Raw genomic sequence first — 20826 nt, forward strand, 5'->3', positions numbered from 1 at the left:
AGTTACTAAATCCACACCTCATCTTTCTTCTTCCTTTCCTCCAGGGGTCCCTCCTACATGGCTTCCCACTAGCACAGCAACAGAGGAGAGCACAGAAGGCCCTTCTGCAACGGAAGTGCCCTCAGCCTCGGAGGAGCCATTGCCCTCAGAAAAGCCATTGCCCTCAGAAGAACCATTCCCCTCCGAGGAGCCATTACCCTCAGAGAAACCGTTCCCCTCAGAGAAACCGTTCCCCTCAGAGGAGCTGTTCCCCTCAGAGGAGCCATCCACACTTTCAGCCCCAGTGCCCAGCAGGACTGAGCTGCCAGGCTCTGGGGAGGTATCTGGGGTGCCTGAAGTCAGTGGTGACTTCACAGGCAGTGGCGAAATTTCAGGACACCTAGACTCCAGTGGGCAGCCTTCAGGGGAAATTGCAAGTGGACTGCCCTCTGAAGACCTTGACTTCAGTGGGCTCACCTCTACAGTGGGCTCAGGCCTGCCTGTGGAAAGTGGACTGGCTTCAGGAGATGAAGATAGAATTACGTGGACCACCAGTCCTGAAGTTGACAGGTTGCCCTCTGGAGGTGAGGTCCCAGAGGGCTCTGTCTCTGGAGTAGGGGACCTCAGTGGACTTCCTTCTGTAGGTGAGGATCATCTAGAGACCTCTGCTTCTGGAGTAGGGGACCTTAGTGGACTTCCTTCTGGAAGAGAGGACCTAGAGACCTCTGTCTCTGGAGTAGAGGACCTCAGTGGACTTCCTTCTGGAGAAGGTCCAGAAACCTCTGCCTCTGGAATAGAGGATCTCAGCAGACTTCCTTCTGGAGAAGGTCCAGAAGCCTCTGCCTCTGGAGTAGAGGACCTTAGTGGACTTCCTTCTGGAGGAGAGGGTCTAGAGACCTCTGTCTCTGGAGTAGAGGACCTCAGTGGACTTCCTTCTGTAGGTGAGGATCATCTAGAGACCTCTGCTTCTGGAGTAGGGGACCTTAGTGGACTTCCTTCTGGAAGGGAAAGTCTGGAGATCTCTGCTTCTGGAGCTGAGGATCTTAGTGGGTTGACTTCTGGAAAAGAAGACTTGATTGGGTCAGCTTCTGGAGTCTTGGACCTTGGCAGAATACCTGCTGGAACTCTAGGAAGTGGGCAAGCTCCAGAAGCAGGTGGCCTTCCCTCTGGATTTAGTGGTGAGTATTCTGGGGTGGACCTTGGAAGTGGCCCATCTTCTGGCCTTCCTGACTTCAGTGGACTTCCATCTGGGTTCCCAACTGTCTCCCTAGTGGATACTACATTGGTGGAAGTGGTCACAGCCACCACTGCAGGTGAACTAGAAGGAAGGGGAACCATTGGCATCAGTGGTGCTGGAGAAACATCTGGGCTGCCCTTCAGTGAGTTGGACATTAGTGGAGGAGCAAGCAGACTCTCTTCAGGAGCTGAACTCAGTGGCCAGGCATCTGGGACTCCTGACATCAGTGGGGAAACATCTGGACTCTTTGGTGTCAGTGGACAGCCATCAGGGTTTCCTGACATTAGTGGGAGAACATCTGGACTTTTTGAGGTCAGTGGGCAGCCATCAGGGTTTTCTGGGGAAACATCTGGTGTGACTGAGCTTAGTGGACTGTCCTCCGGACAACCAGAAATCAGTGGAGAAGCTTCTGGAGTTCTTTCTGGCATTGGTCCACCATTTGGCATAACCGACATGAGTGGAGAAACGTCCGGGATCCCTGATCTCAGTGGGCAGCCATCAGGGTTACCAGGGTTCAGTGGGACAACATCCGGAATCCCTGACCTGGTTTCCAGTGCCGTGAGTGGCAGTGGTGAATCTTCTGGCATTACATTCGTGGACACCAGTTTGGTTGAAGTGACCCCAACTACATTTAAAGAAGAAGAAGGTTTAGGGTCCGTGGAACTCAGTGGCCTCCCTTCAGGAGAGGCAGATCTCTCAGGCACATCTGGGATAGTGGATGTCAGTGGACGCTCTTCTGGAGTAATTGACTCCAGTGGGTTTACACCCCAGCCTCCAGAATTCAGTGGCCTGCCAAGCAGAGTAGCTGAGGTCAGTGGAGAGTCCTCTGGAGCTGAGAGTGGGAGCAGCCAGCCCTCTGGAGCATATGACGGCCGTGGACTTCCATCTGGTTTCTCCACTGTCTCTCCTGTAGACAGAACTTTGGTGGAATCTGTAACCCAGGTTCCCACAGCCCAAGAAGCAGGAGAAGGGCCTTCGGGCATTTTGGAACTTAGTGGTGCCCCGTCTGGAGCACCAGACATGTCTGGAGACCATTCAGGACTTTTGGACCTAAGTGGACTTCAGTCTGGACTGGTAGAGCCCAGTGGAGAGCCATCAAGTACTCCATATTTTAGTGGGGACTTTTCTGGCACCACTGATGTAAGCGGAGAATCCTCTGCACCCACGAGCACCAGTGGGGAGGCCTCAGGACTTCCAGAAGTTACTTTAATCATTTCTGAGTTCATGGAGGGTGTTACTGAGCCTACTGTTTCCCAGGAACTGGGCCAAAGACCCCCTGTAACATACACCCCCCAGCGTTTTGAGTCCAGTGGAGAAACCTCTGCATCTGGGGATGCACCAAGGTTCCCTGGGTCTGGGGTAGAAGCATCATCAGTCCCAGAATCTAGCAGCGAGACGTCTGCCTATCCTGAGGCTGAGGTGGGAGCATCTGCTGTCCCCGAGGCCAGCGGAGGCACTTCCAGGTCCCCTGATCTGAGTGGAACCACCTCCACCTTCCATGAAGCTGATCTGGAGGGAGCCTCAGACCTGGGAGTGACAGGTAGCACCTCAGCCTTTCAGGAAGGCCCCAGGGAGGGCTCGGCTGCCCCGGAAGTGAGCGGAGAGTCAACCACCACCTATGATGTGGGCACAGAGGCATCAGGCTCGCCTTCGGCCACTCCCATGGCTTCTGGAGACAGGACTGAAATCAGCAGAGACCTGTCTGGTCACACCTCGGGGTTGGATGTTGTCATCAGCACCACCATCCTGGAATCCAAGTGGACTCAGCAGACCCAGAGCCCTGCAGAGGCACATCTAGAAATGGAGTCCTCAAGCCCCGAGCACTCAGGAGAAGAGACCCAAACAGCCGAAACACCCACCTCCCCAACTGATGCTTCCATCCCAAACTCTCCAGGAGGGACAGATGAATCAGAGGCAACCATGGCAGGTATTGTTGGGATTATTTTTCTTTAAATGGGTTTCGGTAGTTCAGACTGTAGCCGTGTAGATTCAAGTTCTGAGCACAGATGAGCTGTGCAGCCTCAAGCAAGTTTCTTAACCTCTCTGAGCGTCATCTGTAGAACAGGAATAGTACCAAGAAAGATTAAGCAAGATATAAATATGTAGAGAACAAGCGTCATACTTTGCACACAGTGCACACTTGTAGATTCGTGATTATTATTGTTACAGTGGAGTTACATGACACAAACATTTATATGTGAATTCAACTGTCTGTACTTGGCACGGGAAGCACTATTTAGATAGTGCTGGAAATTCTGCTTATGCCCGTTTCCCATGGAGTGAGTGTGAGATGAGAGAATGAATCTGCTGATGATATTTATGCCCCAGTATTTGCTTTGTGCAGGGTGAAAACCTGCACAGTTCAAGGAACTATGAAGTGTCATTTTGGCTGTGTCCTGCCTTTAGACGCTGACTCCCCACCCTCACCCTGTGCAGGTGAATCCTCTGCACTATAGTGATGGCCTCACCTTGACACAAACCTGGCACTGGGCACCAGAGGCTGATGATTTTCCTTTGCTTTTTGCGTTGGGATCCCTTGCCTCCGCCTGTGTACTGAGAGACCTTCCCCAGTCAGAGAGCCCCCAACCACTCCCAGATGCTGGGACTCAGGAGGGACAGGGTCCTCAGAAGCGTGTTGACCCAGAACCAGCCTTGTGGGCTTCTGGGGCCTCAGGCCCCACCCTCGAGGTCGTAGAGGCTGCGCTGTACCCCAGGCATCTACATTCTTGATGCTTAGCCTCTCCCCGGGGGTTGCAGACCCCACCACCTGTGCCAAGGAGCCCTGCGGTGCAGGGACCTGCCAGGAGACAGAGGGACACATCATATGCCTGTGACCCCCTGGCCACACTGGCAAGCACTGAGACATAGGTAAGAGCCTCATCGGCCATGGGGGTGCAGGCAGAGGGGTTGGGAGGAGGCAGCCAAGGTCAGTTGGGGCTCAGGCTTCTCACACCGGGAAGGAGAGTACACAGTGACGTGCTGGGTAGCAGGCACAGGGTAAACACGGCACGTCTTTCTAGAGTGTCCGGTCTACATGGCGGTTTAGGAGAAAAAAGTCAAGTAATTAAACTGAGAAATAGTTCGTTTTTTTTTGTCAAGCCAATGATTGTTTTATGAGTAGAATGCAAAACGTGCTGGAATTTTGAAGGTAAAACTTGAGACTTCAAAGAAATGTTGAGCTAGGGTGTGTGTTGAGGAGACCCCGTCATGCCCCACAGCTCCTGGGAGGGAATCTCCATGGAGGCTGTCTTGCATCATGCAGAGTGGAGCCCTCCAGGAAAGACCCTATGGTCCCCTCCATGCTTGCGTCTGGGCGGGGTTTGGGTCCCCTTCTGGCCCTGAAGGAGATGACACAGACAGAGCTTGTCACTCCCAGCTCCAGGGTTCATGGCTGCAGGTCAGCTGTGACCCAGCAGTGCCCCACCCCTGGGCACCCACCACCCTGGGACCCCTGTTTGCCCAAGCAGCTTGTGGGATGAGTGAGGAGTCTGGGGGATCCTCTGATTGAAGGTGGCCCTGAAAACAAGATGATTAGAATCTACCTGTCACTCCCGGAGCACCCTGAGGCCTGTGGCCATGAGGACATCTCAGCTCATAACATCACCACCCTTGAGAAAAGAAACTGCCGGTCCCCTCCAAGCTCAGATTCTTGGGTTAGCTCTCTGCGCTGCTCCCAGGCCCTTAGCCCCGCCCTGTCTGAAGTCAGGCATCAGAGACCCAAGGCCTTCCCTAAAAGGGCTTCATACCTAGGACACATGTAAAATACCTTTACATCATACACAAAGAAGCATTCTGTGTTTATAGACATTAATATATATGCAAAATAACACCTCATAATACATTATATACTCATAAAGATGCTGTATCCTTGGCACTTAGACAGGAAATATATATGTTTATATAAACAGGCACTAAGGTGAATACCTATTCACTCTCTCCTGATTTGGAGTCAGCCTGTGCCCACGTGTGGGGGGCCGTGACTGAGAACACTATGGGCCTCCATGGCCAGAGAAGGTAGGCTCTCCTAGGAAGGTCCTGGCCTTTCTACCGAGGGGACAGTGTTTCCACTGAGCCATAGTGACCCCAGGGGCTATAGACATACCCCTCTGTCATCCACCCCCAAGGGGAAGGCAGAGCACTGCCTCTGTCCTGGGAGAGCCCGCCCCTGATGAAAACTTGGGGAGACCTTGTGCGCTTTCCAGCACACAAAGTCTTCAGTCGGCAGTGGGAGTGGCTCTGTCTGTCCCGTGAGCAGTGCCCCTGGAGGGCATCGTGCCAGGTGTGCAGACACGTCCCCCCCTGGGTCTGGGTGTGCAGATGGAGAGCAGCAGGGGGCCCATCTTGGGTGAAGTGCTGTGGAGCTCAGCTCTGTCAGCCAGCTCATCCTGGGTCAGGGAGGAACAGACTCAGAGCCCAACAGGACTTCCGGGGTGGGGACAGCCGCCAGGACCAGAACCCCTTTGCCCTCTTTTGGTATCTTTTGACACCTCTCTCCATTCTTAACAACTGCTTCCCCAATTTGATGCTTGAAGCAAAAATGTGACGCTGGTATCAGAAGTCACACAGCAAGACTCATGTCCTGACACCTCTGAAATTAGAAGTAGGTGACAATGGCCCTTAACTAATCTGCTATAAGGACAGCTTTTCTCTAATGGTGTATATTTCCAAAGGGCTTTCTTTCCCACAATTTCTTCCTAGGCAGCTCTGAGAGCTTGGTAATCATCCCCATTTGAAACTGCAGCACAGAGAGGTTAAGTGATTTGCTTAACTTCACTGAGCAAGTCCAATCAAGAATTGAGGTGTTCGCTGTTTAACACACTCGGTTAAATAAGAAGCCTTCTCTTGAACATAACAACCGGTTGTCGGTCTTAAAGAGCTAGAAGCCAGATTTCAGGGGAACCAGAATGAAGAATAGCTGTAGAATTGGAGTTGGTCCAACTAGACACTCACAGACTAGCCCTCACTACCTCATTTGTAAATAGGGTCAAAGGCAGCGGTTCTCAGCTTCAAAAAAATTCTGATGCCTGGGTCCCACCCCTGCAGATTCTGATTGGAGTGTTTCTGTGGCCTTGGCACTGGGTCTCATCCCCGCAGATTCTGATTGGAATGGTCCTGTGGCCTTGGCACTGGGGGTTTTTTTTGTTTTTTGTTTTTGGGTTTTTATTTGCGGTATGCGGGCCTCTCACTGTTATTGCCTCTCCCGTTGCGGAGCACAGGCTCCGGACGCGCAGGCTCAGCAGCCATGGCTCACAGGCCCAGCCGCTCCGCGGCATGTGGGATCTTCCCAGACTGGGGCACGAACCCGCGTCCCCTACATCGGCAGGCGGACTCTCAACCGCTGCACCACCAGGGAAGCCCAGCACTGGGGTTTTTTAAACTCCCAAGTGACTCCAGTGTGCAGTCAGAGCTGAGAAACACTGCTATGAGGATTAAGACCATCTGTGTACATCTGACCAGTTCCCCTTCCCCATCTCTCAAGCCACTGATTACAAAAAGCTTTGTCATCTCTAAAGGGCAAGTGGTAAGAGTCATCCACATGCAAAATCTGGGGTCTCATTGTCCATGACTCTACCCGTGGGGTCCCAAGTCGCTCCTGTTCAATTCAGGCTCAAGATCTGGTGCTTCCAAAAGGACTGCAGAAAGTGTCCAGTATCCACAGATCACCCACCTGTCATCTGGCTCTAGAACTGAGAACCACAGGTTGTTAAAAGACCGTATAGATCAGTGTCATCTTGTTTAGTCAGTGTTCCACAAATAAGTTCTTGATAAATTATTAATCTCTACTCTTTACATCAAAATAAATATGTTTAATGAATACTTAGATTCTTTAGCAATTAAAAGCAGGACTGGGGGCTTCCCTGGCGGTCCAGTGGTTAAGACTCTGCGCTTCCCACTGCAGGGGGTGCGGGTTTGGTCCCTGGTCAGGGAACTAAGATTCCGCATGCCTAGCAACGTGGCCAAAAAAGAAAAGCAGGACTATCCTATTCGGATCCACTTAAAAAGCAGAAGCATCCTCCCCACCTCCATTGCTAATACAGTATTTCCTGTGGGGATTAGATTTCTGATTCTGAGGCTTCAATCCTGGCTACTCCTTAGAATCAGAATAGCTGGGCCCCGCCCTGAGCTATTCTGATTCACTTGGTTGGGGGCGGGGGGCGGGGCGGGGACGGGGACTCTGGTGCTGGTGGTAATTCTTTTTAATCTAAAGATTAACTACCACAGTGATTCTAATGGGCAGCTAAATTTGAGAAATCAGATCTCACATCCAATTTCCCAGGAATCACTGGCATTGCCTGGATTTCTCTAAACTCCTTGGTTAGAAGGGCGTGAAATTAAAATTTAATCAGCCTCTTTTCTGTTTAACTGACATCTTTTACTTTGTGGACTTGGGGTTCTGACCTATGACCTGACCCTGTCTCTCCCCCTAGTGGGGTGATGTTTGAATTCCAGTGACACCTTATCCCTGGGAGGTGGGAGGAAGTGCTTTCCAAGCAAGTGAAAATACAGGGTTACAAGTGAAAATACAAATTACACCTTCTTGACTTAACCAAGAAGTCCATGGGCAGATTTTAGCAGGCAACTAATTGAATTTAGCAGGATATTAAAGTTACATTCAAGATCAAACTTTAAAAATATAAACAACTTGATAGTATAAATAACTATAACATACTTTTAATCTAATCATGTTTGTTTTTAAAGCAAATTGGAACTGATAAATATGCTCTTGTAATCCTTCTGTCGATTGTGATACACCAGAAAGTGAGTGTATGTATTCAATTCTGTTCATCCTGATTAATCCTAGGTCTTTGCAGGGTGCAGAGCATCTGTTGAGCTAAGAAATTGTCTCTGTGCTTTTTGAGGAGATTTTCCCCCTATCCTTGTCCAGGAAAGTCATGTCCAGGGTCAGTACATACAGCTGCACAGGTTGTACACAGAACAACTTGAGGGCTACCATTCATACCATGCTATTTACGAGTGGCAACCCCTTTGGTTGGGTATCACTTGAGTAAAAGCGCCTGCTGTCACTTCATTCAACCTTTTCTATGAACAAAATAAGCTCTAACTTGGAAATCCTGGGCTCTGACCCAGGCAACAGCTGGACAAGACCCCTTCAGGGTGGAGACCTGTGGTCTCCAACTCAGAACCCTCACCTTTACCAGGGTTCTCAGTTATTTTCTCCCTTAAGTTAGAGATATCACTAGAGGGCCTTGTTCAGGAACAAACCATCCCGTTCGGTTAGAGTAGAGAGAAGAGGACTCAAAGTCCCTGCTTAGTGATGACCGGTGAGCCCTTGGCTGGGGCAGCAGAAATGGTAATGAGATGCTGAGATCCAGGAGTCCAGTGTCTCTCTCTCTCTCTCTCCATGTGGAACAGAGGCCCAGCTTTCATCCTCATGGTCTAATTCTCTCCTCCATCTTCTCCAGTCTGTCTCCCTCACTTACCAGCATGGGCAGGTCACTTCATTTGTCTTCTTATCTGTAAAATGGCCCAGCGACGTCCATGCCATAGGGCCGCTGGGAGGATAAGTGTGTGTGAGACATAGTGTCTGGCTCAGAGAAGATTTTGGGGAGATATTGGCTCCTTCTCTTTCCTCTCTTCTTTCATACAGTCTGCCCATTGCCCAAAGCCCTTCCTGTCCTCCATCTGCTGTCACCTTGTCTGGGGTACCCAAAGTACAGCAGGGCCCAGCCCAACTCTTCTCATGGTTCCAAAAGACAAGCAATGTTCCAATTGCCTTCACAGAAAGAGGTGGGCAAATCAGGGCCAGAGTGGCCCTTCCAGCCAGTGGAAGGGGAGAGGATGCACCACAAGCCTGAGAAGGCCCCACGCAGGATGCTCAGCCCCCTCCCTACTGTTGAAGGCCTCTCTAAGCTGCTCCAGAGCTACTCACAGGCTCTCTGGTCTTCAGGATTATGGCCCTTCCTTTCCTCCTCATCTGTGAATCCAGGGCCCTGCATAAAACAGCTTCTGAGCCCAGGAACCTGGTTCCTTGAGTTTCAGTCCCTGCAGCCTTCTCAGATCCTGTGCCCTGGCCAAACACCAAAGGAAAACTCTCCTAGTCCTCAGGCCGCCTTGTGGGGGCGAGTGATGTGAAATAAGCTTCTGGGACCACTGGAAGCTACCTGGCCTGACCTCCCTTGGGGCCTCTGCCCTCCCGCCCTCTCCCGCATGGGTTGGCCAGAGGCCCCAGGGTTGATGTCTGGCTCTTCTCCCCACGGGCCACTCCTGTCCCCTGCTCTGTACAACTGCTTTAGCACCTACATTTGCTTAATACCCCCTTGCCCAGTGCTTCCCATCTTCCATAATGACGCTAATGGATGAAAGACAACAGTAGCTTTTCTGAAGCAGGAGAACCTCCCCCAGCTTCCGCCCACCAGCCTGACCTATTGCTGCTACTGCTGCTGCTGGGAATCCTGGTGCATGCTGGGAATCCAAGTGCATGCTGGGATTTCAGTCCATTCCTCCATGCATTTTGGTTTTGCTTGGAACAGTTTCAAACTTGGAACTGTTGGTTTCTAGCCCATGGTGTACACTCCGTGAAATAAAGTCAAGAACTTCGTGGGAAGAGAGACATACCTGAGGACTTGAGATTTTCAGGCCTCCCATTGCACAAACCCAGCTCTGGTCTAGATAACATCGGCTATGCACTAGTGAAAAGGATCCAGAAGAAAGTGCTTTTATCTTCTTATCAGAGGATTGACGTTAAGATCTAGTCAGTTCTTATGAGAGGTAAGAACTAAGTCCTGGAACGTATTTAGGGAGCTGCCTACATGGAGACCACCCACAGACACGCCAGGTCCTGAAGGTTGTATGAACATAGCTGTACATATCATGCTGCCCCCATAAGCCAGTGGAACCCTTTCATTCCAGAATTTTATTAATCCCCTGGGAAGAGGAGCTTCACAATACCTTTTATAATGTTCCCAGAGGAAGTAACCCAGCTGGTGTTTTTGGAGAACGAATACAAAGAGAGTAGAAGGATCCTCTAGGTCTCTGGCTTCTCTGAAAGTGCAGAAAGACCAGATTAGGAGTTTCAGTTCTCACCTTGGCTAATGGATGAAAATTTGAGGCAAAGGCCAATGACTTACCAATGTAAGTCCCACAAAGAAGTTGGATCACAAAGAACATCCTGGACCAGAAGAACAGACGGAAAGAAGAGTCTTCTGGGGAACAGAGGCTGATGGGGACCTGACAGTATCCCAGGCTGGTGATGGTGGGTGGCCACTTACTAAGTGCCTCACTGGCTTCAAACACTGGTCTCCCACTGGCCAGGATGCAGCCCTTCTAGAAATCATGACTCATTGGAGATGTCCATGTTCTGAGGCCTTAAACTGGAAAGAGATTACATGGGGAAATATTAGGCTGGGTCTCTGTCCCTCCCCCCAAGATAACAATGTTGGCTTCATCTTTATAAGATACTCTAGAATCTAATTTACTGAAGACAAAGAAGGTGTCTGCAACCAAAAAAAAAAAAAATCTAACAATCTCATGCGGATATCCCACACTGCCATTTTCTCACGATCCTATACTCCGTGAACCACTTCTAGCTTGTTTGTTCTAGTACTGCACGGCCTTGTCCTCTTTCCTTGGTTCATAACTACAGAAGAAGCTAGGAAAAGAAAGAGCTCTAACCAAGCTTCAAGAACTGGAATTCCAGTGTCCTTGCGCAGCGCCACGTTTGAGAGCCAATTCAGACCTCAAGGCCTCTTGAAATATTCACAAGAGAAGCCGTCCTGGAGGAACTCCAAGCTCACTCTCACAGTAGGCATTTGCCCTCAGAAGCAGCAGATCCCTTCACCCACTGGGAAACCTGGCTCCAATGCTCCAAGCTTGCCCATCCAGAGCCACACACATCCAAGAAAACCCTTGTTGGATCTTTGGCTCAGCACTCCAAGATGGCGGCAGCAGCAGCAGCAGCAACAGTTCTTAGAAAATCCAGGGCTCTGGAGAGCAGCAGGGCTGGCCACCCATAAAGAAGCTGCAATGCAATTGTGAAGCTGGAGTTGCCGGCAGGAGTCCTAATGGTGGCCCTTGGTTTCTTGCAGACATTGACGAGTGCCTCTCAAGCCCTTGTCTGAATGGAGCCACCTGCGTGGACGCCATCGACTCTTTCACATGCTTATGCCTTCCCAGCTACCAAGGGGACCTGTGTGAGATCGGTACGACCGTCTCGGCTTCAGCTAATGTTACTAACTGCTGCACCCCCTCTTCCTCCCTCATCCTTCCCTGCTAACCACAGGTTCTAGGCCCTGTGGGGCCCCCAAGATCCATCCAGACAGCCACTTCAGGGGCCACAAGTGAGAAGTCGGCCCCACTCACTCTCACTCCTTCTCTTGCTGTTCCCTGCGGAAACCCTCCTCTGGGGCACTGGCTGATCTGACTGCAGAAGAGACGTGCAGGCCGGGCCAGCCTGCACTTTGGAAGGTGGGGCTCTGGGGGACCTTTCAAACACTAACCTGCTCCAGGGCTTCCAGATGCCACCAGCAAAGTTGGTGCATGCATCAGACTAAGAAGACAGGGCCAATTCCATGCATTTGTCTTGAAGGACACTATGGGTGGGAGTCATTGGTTCTTGCTCCGGATGAGAGCCCCGGATCTTCCCAGCATGGCCATGGGCATGTGTCTGCCTGCCGTATTGCCCACAGGACCTCTGTGGCCCCTCCATGGCCTTGGGAGCCGCCGTGCCACACTGGTCAAGCTGCCTTCCTCTTCTTCTCTGGCAAGAGCTATGGTCTGTCTGAGAGCTCCCGTGTCACCAGCATGCTCAAGTCATGCATGCACAAGGACAGCTGCATGTCACCTTGTCCTCATTGCCACCGTGACAGCTGCCACGTCAGTGCCACTCCGGTCCACGCTTCCTTGCTCCCTCCCTTGTGCAAGGCAAAAGGCTGGCCAGAGAGAACAGAGCCTCGCTGCAAGGGCTCTGAGCTTCCTCTCTTGGGCCTTGCCAACCCCTCAGTTTCTGCACCTGGGCCAGGCCCTGCCAAGGGGAGCTGTGGGCCAGGAACTTCCTGAGGCCAGACTGAGCCCACAGCCCTCTCACCTTCAGTGTTTCCTAGTCTCCCCATCTCAGGGCCACCCCGTCTCAGAAATGGGGAGGTGGAGCTTGCAGTTGCTAGTAGCAATGGTCCATGCAGAACTGGAAGTGTTTAGGGGCTCAAAACCATTTTCAATGAACTCTCAATTTAGACATCCCAGAAACTTCCAGACAGCAACTGAAACTCCTAATCAGAGTGGGAAGGTAGTTTTGGATTGCATGTTCCTTGGAGGCACTGCCAAGGTTACAGACTGGTGGAGGAACTTCTGGAAGAAAAGACTTGGCCTGGACCCTCCTTCCCTGCAGCCTCCCATTCTCCACCTTCACCCCAAGACTCCAAGAAACTGGTGCATGGGGTCTTGTCTGGGGTGGGAGTGGAGAGTTACAAGGATTTCCTCCCCAGGGTGCCAGAATATTTGCCACAGGGAGAAGGGCATGGAATGTCCACGCAGACAACAGCTCTTGGGTGTCAGACTGGGAGAGGAAGTGCCCTGCTGGAGTGGAGGCCAGGCCCGCAGAGGGCTCTGCACTCTGATGGAGCAGAGAGAGGGTGCCAGAGCCCCCGAACCGGTCCCTGGGCCTGGGCGCCCAACCGAGCAGGGCTGCATCTCTTCTCCTACTCCAATCCTGAGCGCTCACCACCCCAAGGGTGCTTCAAGCCTCGGTTCTGGCCCTGCTCCTTCTTGCAGCCTTCCTGGAATTGTGTTGCTGTTTCCCCAGAGCCTCCATCCTGCATGGCCCTGGCCCCTCCCAGCACAGCTGCTGCCTCCAGCTTTGCCCACCCAACTCAGCCCTTGGGCACTCAGGTGGCCCCAAAATGGACCCCACAGTCAGCCCTGGGATGACATGTCTCTGGCCTCCTCAGGTGCTCAGCTACCTCTGAAGTCTCTCTGCCTTTCTTTCCAAACCCTTGGGGAAGGCATTGGCAGCATCCTCCTAAGCCTTCCTGCTGCTCTGCCTCTTTCTTCAAAGGCTGCTGGCCTCAAACTCTTCTCTCTCTCTGCTCTTCCCAAGCGTCCGTCTTCCAACCCTGCCAAGCATCCACCCCTTCAGCTTAAGCATCCTTCCCTTCAGGTACTGGTCCTTTCTTCCCGGAACAGCCAGACCAGGGAGGCTGCCATACAGCCTGGGGGGTTCATGGCCCTACACTCAGCCCCAGGGCCCTAGGGACAGCCCTTCACCTGTGAGGCACCAGGGGAAGAAAGAAAAGAGGGTCTTGGAATTCCCTCTGTCCCGTACTGTGCTGGCAGGTGTTTAACAACTGACTCTCAGAGAGGAAGGAGGATCCCTGATTTGTAGCATCTGCCAATTTCTGGGGTATAACACTCTCACGAGGGCCAGTTAAAGCTACCAATGTAATGTCACTAGAGGCCGAGTTGGGGACTTCCCTGACGGTCCAGTGGTTAAGACTCCATGCTTCCACTGCAGGGGTCGCGAGTTCTGTCCCTGGTCAGGGAACTAAGATCCCGCATGCTGCACAGAGCGGCCAAAAATAGTTAAATAAATAAATTAATAAAATTAAATTAAAAAATAAAGGCCGAGTTGGGAAGACACACTCCTAATGGCTTTCCCAAGCCTGAAGGGGCCAGTTCCAGCACCACCTGCCTCTGTCTGTCCCTCTAGGCTCTGCTCCAAGAGCTCCACATCAGTGCCTTCTGCTGGACTCAGAATCCATTACCAATGTAGGCTTGGGAGGAGAGAAGCCCTTCCCCTCTTCCCATCTGCCACCAAGAAATAGAATGAAAAGCCAGGGTCCCTGGGTCGTGGACCCTGAGGCAGTATCCTGTGCTCTGATAGGATAGACTTAGAGCTCTGTGTCTTCTTTGGACCCAAAGCAGACATTTCTGCTCCTCTGTCCCCACCCAAGTTTCCATTTCATGCCCCCAGCACTGCCTGCTGCTGCCCCCTTCACACACTTCCCCACAGCTCCCTCTCTCCCTGGAGCCCCTCACAGCCTCTGAGCCATGTTTCTCCCTAAGCCTCAACACCTCCTACCTTCCCATCTCTTTTTACCTGGCTGCTGAGCTCTGCCAGCCCTGCAGAGCAGACTTCAACAGGAGAAAAGCTTTGGGGGTGGGAGGCAATATCAGGAAAAGAAAGGGTCCCTGGCATTTCCCAGAGGCTCCTGGGGGAGGAGGGGGCAGGGCCAGGCCTCTTGGCTTCCAACTTGAGCCCCGATCCAGTCGGGCCTCTCCCTTCCTTTGGGGAGCGACACGGAAGGCAGGGTGAACGCAGGAATCCCTGCCCTGAGACTGGCAGCAGACGCCATCCCCAGTCGGCCTCCAGGCCCTCTCCTCAAGCCCCTGACCTGTGTTGCAGACCAGAAGCTGTGTGAGAAGGGCTGGACCAAGTTCCAGGGCCACTGTTACCGCCACTTCCCCGACCGGGCGACCTGGGTGGACGCCGAGGGCCAGTGCCGGAAGCAGCAGTCACACCTGAGCAGCATCGTCACCCCTGAGGAGCAGGAATTTGTCAACAGTGAGTGCGCCGGGCCTCAGGGGCCCAAACGGAGAACGGTCACGTGGGCGAAGGATCTCGCTTGACAGCAGTCAGCGGACTTGGGCCCAGTGAGGCAGCAGGGGTCGGGGGCAGGGAGGGAGGGAAGGGCATTTCCGCCGCCTGAGGGGCCAACGGCTCTAGCTGCAGCCAGGACAGCCCACTGTCTGTCAGAGTCAGCCCTGGATTAACCCCGAGTCTGTCACCAGTCCATGTCAGCTCAGGGAGATGGTCCAAATACACTCCAAACATGCAGGTGCTAAGACCCTTGTCAGGACCCTGGAGGCAGGTGTCACGCTCCTAGGAGCCCACCCAGCTCCTGCCACCCCTCCATCCCCTCTGTCTCTACGAGCTCAAGTTTCTCAGACACCTTCAGGGCGCCCCATACCCATGTCCTCTCTCCAGACAATGCTCAGGACTATCAGTGGATCGGCCTGAATGACAAGACCATCGAAGGAGACTTCCGCTGGTCAGATGGACACTCCTTGGTGAGTTCTGCTGGGGGCACCCGGGATAGTTGGCGGCCCAGAGGAGATGAATAAAGACCCCCAGAGAGAGACACATTCAAATCACATGCAGACATTCACTGAGCAGCTGCTGGACTGGGAGTCCTGAGATCAGAGATTGTGTCTCGTTCTTGTCCCTTTAGAGACCAGGCCAGGGCTGCACAACTGAATAATGGCATGAAAGGAAGGGTGAGGGATGAGGAAGGCAATGAATGAATGAAGGCAAACCACCGAGAGGGAACGTGGAAGCTTTAGAGTGGTTCCTTGCCCACAGAGGACTCGAGTCCACTCAAGGAGACAGACAGACAGATAGAAAGCAACATAGTTGCCAGCTGAACAGTACACATAGTAAATGATGGAGGTCAGCAAAGGACCTCAGGGAAGGCTCCCTGGAAGAGGCAAATATGAACAGGGTCATGGGGGAGGGGAGCAGTTACATTAGAGGAAAGGGGACTTGTTTGTCCCTGAGTCAGGCTAGAGGGAGAAGCCTGGGATGGCAGAGTCTGGACTTGCGAGCCATATCTCTACCTCCCAGTCCTGCCCAAGCAGGCAGCCTGGGTGACCAGCCCCGTTGGCCCATATGGAAGAGGAGAGTGTTGTCAGCTCATTAACAGGGACTGTGAGTCCTGGGGGCTCTGAGTTCCTGGCAAGGACCACAGCCAGGTGGTGTGAGCAGTTCTTTGGAGGGCCCGTGGGTTCCGTGGCACCTGGGACAGCCCTGACCAGACTCCCAGCAGTCTTTGCGCCCCCGCCAGGAAGGGGCTTGATGCAGAGGGAGAGCAGGGGTCCGGCCAAGCTGTACTGCGGCTGCCCCCTCCTCATCCCTTCCCCACTCCCACCCACAGCAATTTGAGAACTGGCGCCCCAACCAGCCAGACAACTTCTTTGCCACTGGGGAGGACTGCGTGGTGATGATCTGGCATGAGAAGGGCGAGTGGAATGACGTTCCCTGCAATTACCAGCTGCCCTTCACGTGTAAAAAGGGCACAGGTAAGCAGCAGCCTGGGAGGGATAAGCAGCGTGGAGAGAATCAAGACTCCAGGCTCCTGCTGTGTGACCTGGGGCGAGTCACCCGGACTCCTGGCTGTTGAGGTCACCTCGCCCGCCCAACTAGCAGATTGGAGCTGACCTGGGGGGCCACTCCCAATGCCAGCATCCCAGAGCTGATGGAAAGGGCCAGCCCACTAGGGACAGGAAGAGGGTGAAGGTCACAGGAGGACAGACCCCCTCCACACATATGGTGCCTTGGATATCAGCACAGAAAGTCACCCACAATCACACATAGGTTGGGAGCCTCCCTCTCTGGGGTTCCCAAGCCCGTCAGTCGCAGAGTCTGAGTTGTCAGCCTTGATCATCAGCTTTAAGTCTGTGGACACCTAGGTGCGGGTAGGACACTCCCCACCTGTTCCCGCTCCTGGCCGCGTTCCCCTCCCTTGCCCCTGAGGCCTCCTTTAGTTCCCACTTTCCCCTGCATCACTGTTTTCATAGAGAAGTCACAGACAGTCTGCCCGGCTCTCACCCTCTTTCCCCACCTTTCTCCCTTTTATTCCCTTACTGCTGCTCTAAATCATCAAGGAACCCAAATGTTAGAACCAGTGTTTTCCAGATTCTTGGTGCGGCATGAAAGCACCCCTTCCCCAGCAGTCAGGGCTCACTGCTGGGTGTTCAGGCTCCGTGCCCCTTCCTTGGGCTCTGAGCCCATCTCCTCACAGCCAGAGGGGGCCATACTGGCTCATGACCAGCATGGGGCATCACGGGAGACCCTCTCAGAGCCCTTTCTGAAGGGTGTTTGCCCTTCAGTGGCCTGCGGAGAGCCCCCCGTGGTGGAGCACGCCAGGATCTTCGGGCAGAAGAAGGACCGGTACGAGATCAATTCCCTGGTGCGGTACCAGTGCACCGAGGGCTTTGTGCAGCGCCATGTGCCCACCATCCGGTGCCAGCCCAGCGGGCACTGGGAGGACCCTCGGATCACCTGCACAGACCGTGAGCATCGCCCCACACAGCATTAGATACCGTCAACACGTCCTCCTCCCTGCTCCCCGCTGTCTGCACTGTCTGTGGGCTCAATCACAGATGTCCGCTGCCCCCAGGGAGGGCTCACTTGCACTGAGAAGGTGAAGATGAAAGCAGGTGGCCCACTTTCCTTTTCAACACCAGCCCCGAAGCCCCGAAGCCCAAGGTGGTTCCAAGAAAAGTCAAAAACAGGAAGTGGGTAAAGCCTCAGGCTGCCTTCCAGAGCCCATGGTTTCTGCAGGGAGGGGAGCCAGCGGAGAAGGGTCAGGACGGGGAGAGGCTGGGCTGGCCCACTTTCTTCCCAGGGTTCACCCAGATGTTTCCATCTCCCTTTCACCCCAGCCTCTACCTACAAGCGCAGACTACAGAAGCGGAGCTCACGGCCCCTGCGGAGGAGCCGCCCCAGCACGGCCCACTGAGAGGAGCTTCCAGGATGTGCCCAGGATGCTGAGCCCAGGAGCCTTGCCAGGCTGACATCCCACAGGGATGGTGTCCTCTCCTTGTCGCTTTCTGTCATATAAGGAATTCCATTAAAGAAGGAAAAAAAATAAATCCCACATTGTGTATGCACCCCCCCACCCCACCCCAAATCGCCAAAACTGCATCTAATTTTCCTCCCAAATGCCAAAGCAAAGCAAACGTATTGTAACCCGTGGACTGAGTTTAGAGACGTTTCTTCAATCTCCCGTTGTGCCTTTCCAGGGACCAGCGCAGGGACAGGGGGAGAAGGGGAGGAGTTAAGTTAAATAAAGAAGGTAATTTTTTGTTTCCTGACTTTATCCAAGAGCAGTGCAATCGTTGGTTCTTTCACCTCCAGGGAGAGCTAGGGAGGAGGGAGGAAGGGGCAGAGGCCTGAGGGCATGAAGAGTGCGGAACCGCAGCTGAATGTATGGGATGAGACGGAGTCGGAGGGCTGCACCATCTGTGCGGGGGAGAAGCCTGGGGGAGAGGGGGTGGCTTCCGGCCGCAGGTGAGCGGGCAGGAGAGAGCCATCGAGGGCTCTTCCGAGGCGTGGGGGTCGGGTTCCTTCCGAGGGACCCTTTTCCAGAGTCATCTCACCCAGGTCTGCCACCCCAGCCGGTGTCGATCTCGATCTCTGGCAGGGCTGGGCGGGGGGCATTGCCTTCCCAGTGGGAGTGCCGCCCAACCCTCCCCCCTCCCTCCCCACCCCCCGGGACCGTGCAGGCACCAGGGTTCCGTGCACCTATTTATATTTTTGAAAACTAAAGATTATGATAATTATAATGATAATAAAGACATTGGAAGAGATCTGTTTCTTTCCTTTTCCCTTCTTTTCTTAATTTAAAGAGAAGGTGACCATGGTCCAGGGTCAACTGAAGGGGCTCTTAGGTATGGGGGCAGTGGGGACACATTGATCAAATGACCCCGAATTCTTGCAAATCCTGCCTGATCAGAAAGCCTGGGACAGTCACACTTGTGGTGCTTTATTTTCGCAAGTGTACCTGTGCGGATGATGGATTGTGTGTGTGTGTGTGTGTGTGTGTGTGTGTGTGTGTGTGTGTGTGAGAGAGACAGCCAACGGGTGCTGTGTATGGATTTGCCAGTTGGCATGCTGTCAAAGAACAACTCAAGTGAGACATCTGGCCACTATCTGGAGTTTGGTCCTTTGATTTACACTGTTTGCTCACATAGGAAGAGTCGATTGGTAGAGAGAGTCCAAGAACAGAAGCAAAATCAGGATTTATAAGAGGGAAGAAAAAAATTGCAGACAGCCTAGGAACAGTGAATCTTGCTTATACATTTTTGAGGTCAAATGGTTAGCTAGCCGCTAGCACAAAGGTCTGGGCATCCTGCCCTTAAGTAGGCTGTAGGATACCAACGAAAACGATTTCGACTGTTTATGGATTTCCCTCAACAGACCTTGAGTCGAGCTGGAGTGTGCACTCCAGGCAGTGACCCTCCGCCAGCCTCCTCCTTAGAAGGCCAGGTCGGCGCCACCCTCTCATCACACTTGCTCAGCGGGCACTGATTCTGTGTTTATGAAGGTGTCTGGGCGTTGGTTAGTGTGTGCCAGTGTGAGTCTGCTAGTGTCTCTTTGGGTGTGTATGTGTGTGGTTATTTGTTGGTGAATATTTTTGTGTACCCAGGTTACCTACAGATCTGGAAGGGATCAGTGGACAAAAGCAGAGGATGCAGCAATGGTCACATAGGAGGAACGCAATAATCATGCAATTTATTGATTAATTAACTGATTCATTGGGAACACGACTGTGTCAGTAGTTTTCAACCTTGAGCCTGCATCAGCAACGAGAGGGCTTGTGCTGGGTCCCACTCCAGAGTTTCTGACTCAGCAGGTCAGGGGTGGGGTCCAGAAATTTGCATTTCGAACACGTTCCCAGGTGAAGCTGGTGGTGCTGGCCACACTTTGAGAAGCACTGGGCTACGTGAAGGATAGAGTGAGTTACTGATTGTGGGTGACAGAGGTGTGCCTGTGCAGAGGCAAATGGTCTGGTTTCCTGAGGCTGACATGGGGGGCGGTGGGGACAGAAGGTGAGGCACAGAGAGGGCTGGTCTCCAAGATCCTCTGCAGGGCACAGCTTCCTCTGGTCTCCCGAGAGTTACCTCCCACTCTTGTGCTGTGTCCGCACAGACTCACAGCCGGGAGTGGGATGGTGGGAGAGCGAGCCAGCACCTCCAGCTGCTAGGCCAGCCCCCGAGGCAGGGTGTCCCCAGGGCAGGCAAGGCCAGACCATGGCAGCCCAAAGGTGCAGCCCATGGTGTTTCCCACCCACTCCAGTGGACAGACCCAGTCGACCTTTGAAGTCTGGGACAGAATGGTCCCCCATTCCCACCGGGCAGGGAGCTGGGCCCTAAGACTGAATGAGATAAAGAGTGAGACCCAGAGCAGGGACTCCGGGTGGAGGAAGAGGTCACAGCACCATTTATTGTCCAAAAAAAGTACACACACCTGAGGGCTGCTCCCCAAATAGGGAAAAATGAGAACAAAATATGGACTATTTGGAACTAAGAAAAGGAAAAAATGGGGAGGAAAGTCTCTCTCTTCCCTGGGATGTCACACAGAAGCCCAGGGACCCACTTCCAGCCCTAGCTCCTCCGCCATGCTGATGTGGGCCAGCTGCTTGCCAAAGAAGTACGAGGGGGCAGGAGGTTGCAAGGCCCAAAGCCCAGCTCCACAGCCGCCCTGGATGCCCTCTCCTCCCTCAGGCTGAGGCGGAGGGAGGATTGCAGCCACCACGCCCTGGCATCTCATGCCACTGCCAGCTCTGGGCACCAGCCTCCCAGGGGCAGGGAAAAGGGGCTGGACTCAGCAATGGCAGAGAGCACCCTCATGAGCCCATGAACCTCAAGTGTCCTGGGGGAGAGGGGCAGGAGGATTCGTGGAGGGGGAGAGCCTTGGAGTGTCTACCTGAGTAAAGGGAAGATCTAGGATCTGTGGGATTTACAAAAAACAATAGTATTAAAAAAAATTTTAAGTTGAAAAGTATAAAAACAAAATGAAAATTGCCCCAACCTGCAAGGGAAAATGAACTACTCAATAAATACAGCCCATGAGGGGATGGGGTAGGCGTGAGTAC

At 53.1% G+C, this 20826-nt stretch overlaps 1 protein-coding gene across 1 annotated transcript in view; it reads left to right on the forward strand.

Annotated features, from left to right (window-relative positions):
- ACAN (aggrecan) overlaps nucleotides 1–17688 on the forward strand; it is a gene marked incomplete at both ends in the record, with an annotated part of 35153 nt that extends 17465 nt beyond the window's left edge. Inside the window, 6 exons of the mRNA XM_082834060.1 lie at nucleotides 45–3143; nucleotides 14574–14732; nucleotides 15156–15238; nucleotides 16102–16246; nucleotides 17057–17239; nucleotides 17612–17688. Coding sequence (XP_082690186.1) covers nucleotides 45–3143; nucleotides 14574–14732; nucleotides 15156–15238; nucleotides 16102–16246; nucleotides 17057–17239; nucleotides 17612–17688 — 3746 coding nt within the window. The remainder of the gene's footprint in view (nucleotides 1–44; nucleotides 3144–14573; nucleotides 14733–15155; nucleotides 15239–16101; nucleotides 16247–17056; nucleotides 17240–17611) is intronic.
- Nucleotides 17689–20826: the final 3138 nt, after the last annotated feature.

Source organism: Leucopleurus acutus (genome assembly GCF_964270905.1).
Source record: "Leucopleurus acutus genome assembly, chromosome: 1".
Classification (NCBI taxonomy): Eukaryota; Metazoa; Chordata; class Mammalia; order Artiodactyla; family Delphinidae; genus Leucopleurus; species Leucopleurus acutus.